Source organism: Rhipicephalus microplus, chromosome 2, assembly GCF_043290135.1.
Source record: "Rhipicephalus microplus isolate Deutch F79 chromosome 2, USDA_Rmic, whole genome shotgun sequence".
NCBI classification, from domain to species: domain Eukaryota; kingdom Metazoa; phylum Arthropoda; class Arachnida; order Ixodida; family Ixodidae; genus Rhipicephalus; species Rhipicephalus microplus.
In genome coordinates this window covers 189,522,430-189,535,380 of record NC_134701.1, presented here as the reverse complement: position 1 = coordinate 189,535,380, position 12,951 = coordinate 189,522,430, and the positions used below count along the sequence as shown (strand labels likewise).

The window sequence follows — 12,951 nt, the reverse complement described above, 5'->3', positions numbered from 1 at the left end:
AGATGTATGTTTTCATTCCACAACCAAGCAATGTACTCGATAATAGCAAAAAAAAAATTACATAATGAAAGATGACTGGCATAATTGTTTCCGAGTACAATTTCAGTAACACATGCACCACTCAGGTGTCCAGATGTATGCAAAAAAATAAAAAGCCAGCAGTACAATGGATATATACGATTCCACAGACCTTTCCTGCCGTTCAAGGCCTTAGAACGACGATGGGAGGAAGCCAGTGCATCGATACTGTCGGCACCGTTGTCCGTGTGATCAGCACGCTTCACCTCTGCGTCCTGGACACGGTCAGTCTCCACAACTGTTGCCAGAGAGCCCAGCTCGAGCGAAGGCTGCGTGGGTGGCACCAGGGCAGTGGGCACCACCCCCAGCTTGCCCCACTGGGCACTGTTGTCTTGCACGTCCACAAACACCCGTCCACTGCCCGTGTCAGCCAAGTGGTCCAACAAGGGCTGGTCATCCAGCGGCTGTTTTGCCTTGGACAGGTCCGGCGAGTCTGGTACACTGTTGTTAGACTTGTCTGCTGCGAGCAATACTTGTGTATTGGAAACATTTTTCTGTGCAATTGTTACATCAACTGCGAAATGCGATTTGCCTTATGCTTAGGCATCTTTCCAGCACCATGCGCTACCGACAGAAAAAAAAAAAAAAAAAGAGATCATGAACCCGTTTTATTTTCCTCTGTCAATTGAAGCGCTGAACAACCATGTCTCAAAGTTAAAGAATCTTTCCTGACCTTGTGGTTGCTTTGAGCATGTTGCATATTTTACACGTAAGAAAGGTCACTTACATGCATGTCAAGCAGACAATTTAAGTGTGCTTATGTGGAGTGCACTTCAGTCAAATTGTGCTCTACCAAATCTAAATTGTACAAGCTGAGTCTAGCTTGTAAAAGAGCATACTTGGGTTGGATTGCATTGCCTAAATGCACTTCGCTGTATTTTTTGGTGAGGAGAAAACACTTTGTTTGCATAATCATGATTCAATGTAAAACAATCATATTTGTGAAAATTTTTATTTAAATCTTCAAAAGACGTGCTCGCGGTCTGTCATTTTTCTTTACTACTAGTGCGCTTTGTTTTCCTGTTTAACACACTGAAGGGTAACAACCTGTTTTACCCTGAAGTGTCATTCAGCGTTTTGAAGTGTACTCCTCATAAGAGCTTTTAAATCAATTGCCTGCTTAATGCAGACAAATGATTTAAAATTGATAATATGATATGCTATCTGCTTGGTTTGACTGTGTGTGTTGGCTTCACATATTTATTGCACTACTAAATACCAAGTCCATTAATTTTTCTTTTTCTTCGAGTGTTCCTTGTATCTGACTACTTCACTGATTGCTGTCGCTAAGGGGCTGCAGCGTTGCGCCGATATGCACAAGAAAGAAGGTTTTATTCCCTGCCACGACAGCTGCATTTCAATGGGGGTGAAATGAGAAGACACCCACGTGCTTATATTTAGGCATATGTTTATTGAAGAAATACTACAGTTAACTGAATTCAGTATAGAGTCCCCCACAATGGCATGCCTCATAATCATGCCTTATGCTGTATTCGGGTGGTCGTTTTAGAGCGCTCTAGAGCACTCCGGTAAGCGACTCCGTGTTCGGGTGGTCGAAATCGAGCGCTAGACGTATGTTCGGTTGGTCGTCTCAGAGCGTCGTACTCCACTCCGAGCGCCTCCGACTGCTCCGGCTCCCAAGTTGGAGTGCCGCCGAAATCTGGAGGCGATCGGGTCACGTGACCACCCCGGTCGCTGCGGCTCGCCCCGCTCGCCTGCCCAGTCGGTGGCGTTCGCTGAGGCCTAACCGGCGGTTAGTTGTGGGAGTGTTTCGACGATTTTGCTTCTCGTGCTATTCTCCGCATCATGTCGAAACGGAGACGCCTATTGAGTGTAGGGGAACCGTCTCCGCTACTTCTGCAGCTCGAAGTAGACGCCGAGGAGGTCAGCAGCTCAGACGACGACGACTCGCACGTTTACGCAACGAAGTTCGCCGAACAGTTCGCCGAACCACTTCCAGTATTCAAAGTGCAGGAATACGTTCGCAAGGTTGTGCACAACTATTCTGAAGAGCAGGTAAGCTGAAAATCAAATTAATGTGTCGAGGTCTGTTGAGACACCTGGGCCGGCCTGGCTGTTTGCAGTTGCCGTTTTGGCCGCGCCGCGGCGCCACGGTCGCATGCTACTCCAAAATCGGGTACGCGTTCGGTTGGGGAGCGGTGACTCTTGCTCGGAGAGGGGGGAAGCGGCGCATTGGCGTACTCCGAGTCGGAGTATCAGAGCGACCACCCGAATACAGCATTAGTTATAACATCTAAACCTGCAAAACTTGACTTTAGTTTTGCTGATTTGAGCCGCAATCGGCAAACAAATTGAGCTAGCAATGAAGCATGGAATAAGAGGCGACAAATGCATCATAGCTGCACACTATTGCCAATATGTATGAATGCACATTAAATAGAGTGATCAGTGATCGTCACATAAGCAGTTTGGCATATATTATGAGGATAGTTGGTGTGGTTTTAATAAAAAGGGATAAATGCATCCGAGTCGTTTTCGGTTTTACAAAGAGTGCCTGCACACCGAGTTTTTAAATTGTTCAGCACCTCACAGTTCAGGAAGCTTTGTCTTGAACAGAAGTGTGATTACAACATAATGTAGTAGCATCTTTCATTACCTGATGACCTGGATGCCTCGGTAGAAGCAACAACTGCAGGCCCCACCCTTTGAGCATTGGTGTCTTGAGATTCGGGAATGGCAGCCACACAGCAGTGGGCAGTACATGATGCAAGCACACCATCCAAGCAATCAGGTGGTGTACCAATCACCTGCATCAAGTGCAGCAGTCAGCCTGGTGTGTCGCTACGAAGTGTATAATGCCGATAACATATTTGGTGCAAATGAAAACTGAGCCAATCTTTGAACCAGCCTCCACGTGTCTCTCGTTAATTTTTTCCCCCCTTTTCTATCTCTTAGTTTTCAAGTAAGCGCTGTGTATATGTGCTTCTACAAAGCTAAAATATGTGACGAGATAAACTAGAGTAATTTCTGGGAGGTCACCCTTGATTTTACTCATTTTATCATTCCAAGTCTGACTACCTGGCAATGGTAACCTAATTAGTCACCCAAATTCACTGTTATTTTTCATGTGCATGAACATACTCAATTTGGCTGGGTAGCCATATGTGCTTGCAATGCTATATTAGCAGAACCGAATTGTCTCTTTTATGTATGTGTGAACCTATATGTATAATTTACACAAGTTATCTGTCTGTATGTACCTACTCTCTGTGATTGCCTGTATGGCAAAAGGCAGCTACAACTACCTACTCAGTGTTATATTATTTTACTGCTACTTCTTCTAATTCATAAAAAGGAAAGGTCTAAATCTAAGAGACTGAATTAAATACAGCCATACGGTGATACTGAACCTATTGTCACTAAAAATGTGCGACTTCATGGTGAGAAGCAGATCCAGAAATCTGAGAAAAGGTTTAATAATAATAGTGCTTTAGTGTGTCACCGCCGCTGTTTTATGATAACTGGTCAAGCATTGCTTGTTAAACATAAGTGGTAAATGATATTTAACCAACAATAATAACATTTCCTATTTATGTCATTTCCAATGATGGATGCAGCCCTATCCTGTAGTTATATCAGCATATTAATTTTATTTTTAATTAAATCTACCATCCCTGCAGAAGGTAGGGATTTCTATATTTCTGAGCACTCACCCGTGATGTTTTCTTCATTTTTCTTAACTTACCCCCCCCCGTATCCAGAAACGCTCCTTGACGTGAACTTCACTTGAAACCGTCTTCAATGCAGCACGTTTGAAATGCGTGTGTGCATTTGTACTGCCTTGGCACAGCCTAAAAACAGCGCATTCAAAACGAGTTTGTGCTGCATTGAAGTCGTTGGCAAGCCAAGTTCAAGTCGAGCGGCGGGTTCGCGTCTGCACTTCCTGTTCTTTTCAACTAATAGATGGGACGATGGTGCAAGTTCACAACATAATGACAAATTCTTCTGAATTTCAGCAAAGCATGCCTAATTTCAAAACTTCATTGTTTAAGAGATACTCTAGCTGTTTGCCATTATCTTGCCAAGTTAAATCTTCTTAAAATATAGGTGAATCAAACTTGAAAGCAATAGATTTCTAAATTCATGACAAAACATCTGTTTTATTGTTGTTATTTTTCTTCTAGGAAGCATGCAAAACAGGCTGGCCTTGCCTTGGGCTGCAGAATGGGCACAGAAGTTGTGGCCAAGGGAGGTGTAGGCGTTGTCGGCGACTGAGTCCACCGTGTTGCTGAGCCAGCAGCATTCGGAGGTATCGGCACGGAATTGCTTGAGTCTGTTCCTTTCCGTCTCGTGGCAGGTGGCAGTTTGGACTCTGGTAAAAGAAATGAACATGTACAGAGCAGATGTGAGCATTTCTGTAAGCTGTCTAAGGTCCGAAACATGTCTTTTACATGCTCTCAAGAATGACAGAATAAAAGATTAACCCGTAATGTTATACTATAAAGGCCAAAAATGAACAAGAAAAAGATGTAGCAAGAGAATAAGCAAGCCAGAAAAAAAGAAAATAATAATAAGAAGAAGTAGGATTCCATTACAACTAAGTGGCAGTGCGTAAAGAGTATGAAAAGGTGGCTAATGAAGATTGAACAATATAAAGATAAGTTATAAGAAGGAAGAAGATAAGAAACGAGAGCACCCTGTTTCTGGTGTGGTCCGCCAAAAATTGCAGTAGTGGTAGCTCTGATACTAAATATGACCTAATTCTCGGACACTGAAAACATTAAAATGCTAAAAGTGTTAATGTTACCAAAGATGCCCTTTATATAACATGCCTGTACACCATCAAGAGCTTAGAATAAAACTTGGTATGCATTCTGGCTTTTCTGTTGCATATTGGTGCAAACTGGTCTTGGGAGCAAATTGACTGCATAACCTCTCTTTGCTCTGTTTACTTGCAACTAAATAAGATGCAGCGGAAAAATGCTGGTACCACTTAAAGTACACACTATAGCACAGAAAGAAACCACTGGACACTCTATCTTAGTTGTTATCAACACTATTTCAAATGCTTGTTTAAAAAAAAATTCAGTGCACATATTAGCTTACCATTTTCATCATGCTGAAGCTTGGTCGAGTCTGCTGGGTCCTTGTATTTAGTTGCATTGTCAACAGAGTTGCTGTGCCCTTTTGTACCCTGCTCTGCTTGGCTGCTGCTGTTTATAGGCACTCTAAAATTTCATGCAAGAAACATAAGCTCAGTTAAACAAGTTCAAGCAAAGCACATCGTGACTCGAGGGGCTCTATCTATGGCTGCGAAGTGCCATGACACAACGCCGCAACAAAAGCGCTAGCCACCCGGCCACTGGTTAACCAATGATGCATGCAGAATGCGCCAAGAGGGACTTCATTGCGCATTTAAGTTCTAAAGTTACGCTCACAGTTCTCTACGGCCATACGGTGCCAGTTATACAAACAAAGGAATAAATACATCAGCAGGATGCACTAGTGTGAGCAGCTTACGGGTGTCTTTGAGTCTACAATTTCTCCTGATTTGCTCGGTTCAAAGTGCCACATGATTTTGCAATGTGATGTTGTATGTACAAATTAACCGTGAAAGAGTCAGCAGTCTCCATTCTGATTGCATTCCGAACACGTCATGCTGCTTCTAATTGTGATTTGAGTTTGGTCACACCGTTATTAACATCCCCATTGGAGAGTTTCTGTACTGTTCATGGGCTGAAAGCTGTGACGTGTTGTTTTTCGGTATCACTGTGATGTTTATTTTTTCCCATGACAGCTGTGCATTGCTTATGAACATGCGTTGCATTCAATCATGCTTCTATTACATATATGTATAATAAACTACGGGTACTTTATAACTCCTTAGGAGGCTAGTGTGCTTAAATATTATAATATAAACATAATATATTGCATATGAGTGTAACAATAACAGCAAGCAAGCATTGTGCTAGGACCTCTGCAAATCCGTGCCACTACGTCTGAGGGTCTCTATTGTTCAAGAAATAGTGCGTACAGTGTTGAAGTACTTACACATGACGATTGATTGAACTATTCGCTACCAGATCATTTCTTCGCTGCCATTCGAGAATGTACAATGATGCCATGGCAGCCAGACTGAAAATAATGGATGAATTACAAATGGTCAAGAATAAACATGAAGGTATGAAGAACAAGAATATTGTATGAGGCAGTGCTACAAAAAGATTTCAGCACAGGCTTCAACAAGTTCACATTAGATAATGCATGCACTTGCGGTATACTACATGCAATATTTAACAGCTCATGAACTTGTTGGACGACTGCCTTATCTTTACATAGAATTCAAGTGCTTGTTTAGGCACACCTATAAATCTTAAAGTGAATGTGATAAAAATGTCAAAGTTTTGCCATTAGGATGAAGCTATGAATGCGATGGCAAGAAATCAGAATATCACACCAGGAACGACAAGCAACTCAATACTTTCAGCACACTACTGCAGCACAAACAGGGACGCTCGAAAACAATGCATAGGTATACACAAGTGTGAACTAACAACTGTCATAGTTATTACGTGTTTGTGTTTATGCACTGTAAATGTCCACAATGCAGAAGCCAGCACTATTTAATATTTCTTCTTCTGTCAACCTGCTGCACGTGGATTGACCCCTCTGCGCCTCCTGCCACACAGCGGTGTCTAGTGCCAAGTGTGCCCCGTGATCTTTTTTTTTTTTGTCTTCTACATCACAAGTGGTACAGAAAGGGGCACTTTATCGTGCACACCTCAAGGGCAGTTTTCCACTTGAAAAAAAAAAAAAAAATCTTAAAGCGTTGGTGACAGAAAATATGCTCAAGCTGTTCCGAGACCTGTGCACTGTGGTAAATTGTGCATATGAATACTTCGCCATTATATCACTGGCACAAGCATATTGCATAGTTGTGTTGGCTAGCGCAGCGGGTTGTGGAGTGCTGGTGTCAGTCGCTGTTATGCTGCTTTAGAATTTTTTTCTACTGATTTATTTTTTATGCCTTTTCTAACATATATATGTACACATACATATCCGAGACATGACGGTGACAGCAAAAATAAGCCGAGAGTGTCCATATAATTGCTATCGCAAAAATAATGAAGGCTATGAAGAAATTCAAAGTTGTCTTTTGACTAGGCTACTATAACTAATTACATGTCAGTTACATACGAGACTTACAAGCAAAATGTTTATTCACAGAAAACAAATTTGTCTTTCTTGCTAAAAGGGTGAATTACTAACAATGGCAGCAATATTTGGCAATTTTTTGCTTGAACTTCTTTGATCATTATGCAGCCACAACATGTCCTATAACAGCTGTTCAAACCACGAGGGGGCATTACATGTTGGCACAATGCAGAATGTAAGAAGACTACTACTGGGCTGACGAAACATTGCCTTGTATTGTAAAACTTGTGTGATACACAAAAACAGTGGTGTTGCAAGCATCACACATCAATGGTAAACACAATGAGATCGACTGTAAATTAACTGCCTAGCACAGTGTGGGGTCAGTGCTACACTAGGTAGTGTTTATAGTATGTAGTAAAGCTAGATAAGATGACTCTACAAAGAAGTTTGCCACTCACCAGAATGCCATGACAAGTATAAGAATGGTAATGGTCCCTTGAACAAGCTTATTGCTGCAGAAGGGCTTCTCATTTTTCTTTTTTCCCCTCAATGCATTCCTCCTGGAGGGGAAAGAGCTGCGACTGTTGGCAGAAAAGCAATCATAAAATGAGTGTTTAAGCTAATTTATAACACCTAATGCCACTAAAAGCATCAACCCATGCATGCTTCACGTGCATAAAATGGTTACACTGAGTTACTATTAACATAATGAAAGACCTAACATTTTTAAGTTTAAACGGAGTCAGTTTTCAATGCTGATATTGTTCTCATTGACATGCAGTGTCATGATACAGAACAAACTTTGTTAACATCACATAATGCTGTGGCTACGTACAAGAAAAGTGCTCAGAGAAAAATTAATTAGAGTGCTTAATGAATTCCTTCAAGCTGCAGTTTTGTGTAACAGTTGCAGTAATAACGAGAATAAAGCACGACATCAATAACATTATAACACATTCACCTTCTGGGTATCAAATTAAGATAACTAATAGGAACAAGTACTATAAAAAATAATTTAAATTATTTAGAATTTTACGGTGTTTATCACTACTCTTTCCAAGGTATAGCAAACTTGGACTATTTTATAGATAGCTAGTTAAAAGTATAATGCTTGCACTCATTAAATTTTATGTGAAGGAATAATTGAATACAGACATTAATGAGAAGTGCTTGCCCAAGAGCCAGCCTTGTGAATATAAAATGCACTAACATATTTTCCATCTTGTAGATCAAGAATCAAGATTATGACTAACTTACGCTTAAGGATACCTAGGCTAACAAGATGACTGTGTAATGTCTGGAGAAAAAAAAAGATATCTCAAGATTATTTAGCATTGTGGTCCGAATAAGCTAGAAGTTCTCGGTTTCTGTTCTATTCAATGATAAAAATACTATATAATAAGCCTGTGGGCACGTTGCCTAATACACAAGTCAGTAACTCTCATCTGAAAATGTCTGGCAGATGCATCACTAATTCTGTTTATATATTAAACTCACCTGATGACTGTGCTGTTACTACTGGAACAGGACCTGACACTGTCAACGCGCTTAATTTTGTTGAGCGCACGGTTCATCTTCTCCAGCTCGTCAATTCGAGTCCCGAGGCTGTCAGTCACCTTGCAGAGTTCCTTGACAGCCCCAACATTTTCCATGAAAATGCGCTCCTGTAAAATTAACAACACAGAGGACAAGATTGACAGGCTATTCAGGTAGCCGCTGACAGGCTATTCAGGCAGACAGGCTATTCAGGGAAAGGAGTACTACTGGCTGCATAACCAATCTACTATTTAGCATACTGTAACCAACGAATAAATCTAAAGCTTGTAAAGAAATCACATGTGACCCAAAAATCATTACATTATACCTGATGTAAACATATATCATTACACTGTAATGACAATGAGAAAATATCTTATTTGCTTTCTCATATCTATAAATTTTCCTATTTTGAAAGAAATTAATATGTCACAAAAGACATGATAATACATTGTTCCTAACATATGACATGGCAAAGGGGAATAAGCTTAGTAAAATCAGCAGTACTCTGCAAAGTTTTAGTTGTAATGCTAACTTTCATTCTAAAACATTAGAGAAACAAACTTTGTTATTATGAACATGGATATAAAGAATACTCAAATAAAACAGACAGCTTTTAGACGAAAGAACACAGATAAGAAAGTTGACAATAGCATAAATGAGAGCACAGATCGTGCAGGCAAGAAATAACTAGAATGAGAGAATAGCAAATTCGAGATTCGAAGTAAGTTCGAAGAATAATTTTGAATAGTACATGTCGAATGGTATACACCCCATATTATAAAAAAAAATTCATTTTTGTCATGACCCAATTAACTTGCTCAACAATTTTTTTAGGATTTGGAACTGAGAATGTGTGAGCGTGACTTTTTTTTTTATTCAGCGAGAACTGAAAGCAACTTTGAATAGCAAGAATTGAATAGCAGAAGGCTGCAAGCTATAAGCACTAAAACACATTACGTTTAGGATTTACTATACTTAGCAGATATCAGCCCATATGAGAAGCTTTCAAACTTAAAAAAAATTAATTGAGCCGCATATAATGTGTGGCTTTGAGGCAATGCAGGTTTTCTTTGGATAGTATCTAGCTCCACGGAATAGATTTTCCGCATTTCAGTGAAATTATTTTTAAGGGGGATTACAAGATAAGTGTAATCCCCCTGTGTACAGTGTAATTACAGGGGGATTACAAAGTAAATGTAATCAAATATGTGTTCTATTCATTCATTCAAGTATTTAAAAGTTTTAAGACTGTAAATTTGAGTTGAAACGAATTAGAATACTGTGACATCTGAGTATTAGAAGCGTGTGAGTACGCGATCATGTCTAGCAACAATGCCTCACCTTGTTGACGACCAGGAAGCCCTCGATACAGTCACCGTTGCCGAGTAGCACATCACCGCCATCATGCACAGCATCGGGAAGGATCTGCTTCACTTCTTGCGCCAACACACCGGTGTCCGTCGCATCTTTGAGGCCTGCGTGCTCCACGTACTCGGGTATGTAGCGGTAGCGGTAGATGCGCATGTTTGCCACATTCTTGAGTTGCTCCCTGGTGTCGAGCTGGGAGTGAAATGAGGTAATGCGAAATGGTGACACGACGAACTCACTACAATGGTCCCAAAATGTCGGGATTTGCCGTGATGTTCCTGATTACTGTACTTGCATTTCTGATAATGCTTCTTTTCAAAGCTATATATCTGTACTGCTAAAGCTAAATGGCTTAATTTTACAGGTATCTATAAGATAATACACAAATAGGAACTTTTTATGCAAGCAGCTATATTACTGCCACGCAGTGTTGGCCTATCCTCAGCTTTGATTTATTTGTCAGAGAAGAGCTCTCCAAGAAATTAACTTGCGTCGTTTAAACGCATGTGATACTGCCAATATGTACGTGGGGTTTTTGTCACACTGCAACAAAAATGGCCATTTTACACAGCTTGGATTACCATTTGATTAATACACTGCCACGAAATTCGTAGTATATGCTGTGCGCATATAGTTGGTCATGGCAGATGAATGACAACTACATAAGCAATAACACGTTGGGTCCACAGGAGACAGCTTACCTCAACCACATCTGACTTTGCCCGTTCATCGGATGGCTGAATGAGATGGCCTGACAGCAATATATTTCCATTGACAACAAGCTTCTCGTCGGTTCTTTCAGTGTTTATTCCAACGGGGCCCTGCAACAATGAAATTCACTCACTCTGTAATGGGAATCGGCCAAATGTAGCATGCATCTGTACATCTTCTGTCTTCATGGTTAAACACTGAATTAAGTAATTCTGTACTGTCTTTTATTCTGCATTCTCTGTTATATCATTTGCATTGGCATGTAACCTTAAGTACTTCAGTGCGAGAGAGAGAGGGAAAATCAAGAGAGGCAGGAAGCTTAAACATAAAATTGAAAGCTTGTTTATGTGGCAAAGATGAACTTTCTAAAATTATTTTTTTCCTTAACGAAATCTTGGGAATCATGATTATTTTAAGCCAGTCAGTGGTGTTTTCCTGGGGACCCTAGACATTGATCACTTTCTAATTTTCAACAGCTATCTTGTGCTTTTTAAAAGCGTTCTTAACTCATTTACATGTTAAATTCAACCTTGATTCTTTTTGTCATGAAAGTAGAAAAATTCAACTTTACAAAACAGGTAAAAACGAAAAATGGTTAATTTCTGAAAAAAAAAAAAACTCATAATTTTCAAATAGCACTTCCCCTTAACCAGGTGAATGAACGATTGTTGTGCAGAGGAAAAGGCACAACAGACTGAAAGTAAGATGACGAAGATTAAAGCAAAAAGAAAGAAAACTTGTGATTGCAATGTGCACACAAAGAATCGACAGGTGTCTTCTCATGTCTGTCAAATTTAGGATCATAGTTGAAGCGTGCATAGGCTTTCTGGTTTGATGACTGGCGAGGCCATGCACCTTGCATTTTTACGTTTCTGTTGCTCGAATGACACCAGCTCTATCGCATAAGCGAAAGATGAAGACCTACCATATGGTAAATGGCGTCATGTGTTGATCCCTTTTGCCAGGTCAGCTCCATGTCACTTTCAAATTGGCCAGGATTCGAGGCCTGCAATGCATTTGGTTGATGCCATTCACTGTCTGTCAGTCATTATTATGCAAAAGTAAATAAGTAGCAAAATTTGTAGTAACGTAAACCACCGCAAGAATTGAACTCAGGCTAGTGCTATCAGGGTTGTAATAGTTTCTGCAATGCACATGCAACACAATGAAACTGCATGCTGTGAATATGGCTGTAGGCAAAGAATCACAATAAAGAAAAAGTATGATTAGTTCGTAACTTCAGCAGTAGGTATGATTGAACTTACCCGTACGATAATTTTTTGGGAGGACTGTGCTGCAATAGTGTAGACAGCGTCACCGCAGTGAGCACATAAGCTGACCACCAGGTAAAAATATCGCTGGTCAGGGTTCGGCTTTCCTTTCTTGCGCATGTTGTTGGATGTCGTTTCGCTAAAGTGTAGTCGCCCTATTGTGAGCTTGACGGCCTGGTTGTTGCTCAAGTCAACCCTGCAGTAGCACAAACAGCACAAGCGTTATTAAGTGTGTTTTCATCCAAAAGCGTTTAGAATAATACTATGCTGTTTCATGCTAACTGTTAGTAAATAGTGCAATATTTTTATGAGGAAGCATAAAAGAAAAAAAAAGAAATGTGATTTGCCGGAAGTCGAACCAACAATCCCTCACTTCACAGCACATGGTGCAGGTCGGCTCCGCCACAAGGTGTACGTTTTTGGGCTTTCTAACAGCGAGATATTTATATACACCATTTACCATAGGTGGTACTCAGAGCTCAATTTCTTCGGCGTGTTCTTATTATCATTAGTAAGATGGTGTGTAAGGCACGAAGGGCACCCTTCAAACGGGTGGTGCCATCAAATTTCGAGACCGAAACAAACCTCTTGGGGTTTCCTGTATGCTAGGACACTCCGCATCACAAGCACATCCAGAACTGACGTGGCTCTGTAGGAAGGGCAACGAAAGTTGCAGTGACATCATACTAGATCTGTAGTGAGTGTAGGCCTGCGCAGGTTTCCCCTTCAGGGGCCACCACGCTTCATCACAGCGCTGCTCCCCCCTCCCTATTATGTCAATGTGTGGAGCTGACTGTGGGCACTGCTGCTCACACGCAAAGAAGTACCAATTGTGGCAGTTGTTAGTTCATGCTCGTTCTGTGTA

General features: G+C 40.8%; 1 protein-coding gene across 4 annotated transcripts in view; it reads right to left on the bottom strand.

Moving 5' to 3' along the window:
• Positions 1 to 12,951, bottom strand: part of LOC119169632 (uncharacterized) — a 128,213-nt gene that overhangs the window by 9,058 nt on the left and 106,204 nt on the right. For 3 of the 4 annotated variants that reach the window (XM_075887165.1, XM_075887166.1, XM_075887168.1), the window contains exons 12-22: positions 12,081 to 12,282; positions 11,741 to 11,821; positions 10,806 to 10,925; positions 10,078 to 10,296; positions 8,695 to 8,861; positions 7,656 to 7,778; positions 6,091 to 6,174; positions 5,146 to 5,267; positions 4,251 to 4,411; positions 2,696 to 2,846; positions 191 to 538 (exon numbers count right to left, since the gene is read on the bottom strand). In XM_075887165.1, the coding sequence (XP_075743280.1) occupies positions 191 to 538; positions 2,696 to 2,846; positions 4,251 to 4,411; positions 5,146 to 5,267; positions 6,091 to 6,174; positions 7,656 to 7,778; positions 8,695 to 8,861; positions 10,078 to 10,296; positions 10,806 to 10,925; positions 11,741 to 11,821; positions 12,081 to 12,282 (1,778 nt within the window). The remainder of the gene's footprint in view (positions 1 to 190; positions 539 to 2,695; positions 2,847 to 4,250; positions 4,412 to 5,145; positions 5,268 to 6,090; positions 6,175 to 7,655; positions 7,779 to 8,694; positions 8,862 to 10,077; positions 10,297 to 10,805; positions 10,926 to 11,740; positions 11,822 to 12,080; positions 12,283 to 12,951) is intronic. The other variant, XM_075887167.1, reaches the window with a different exon arrangement.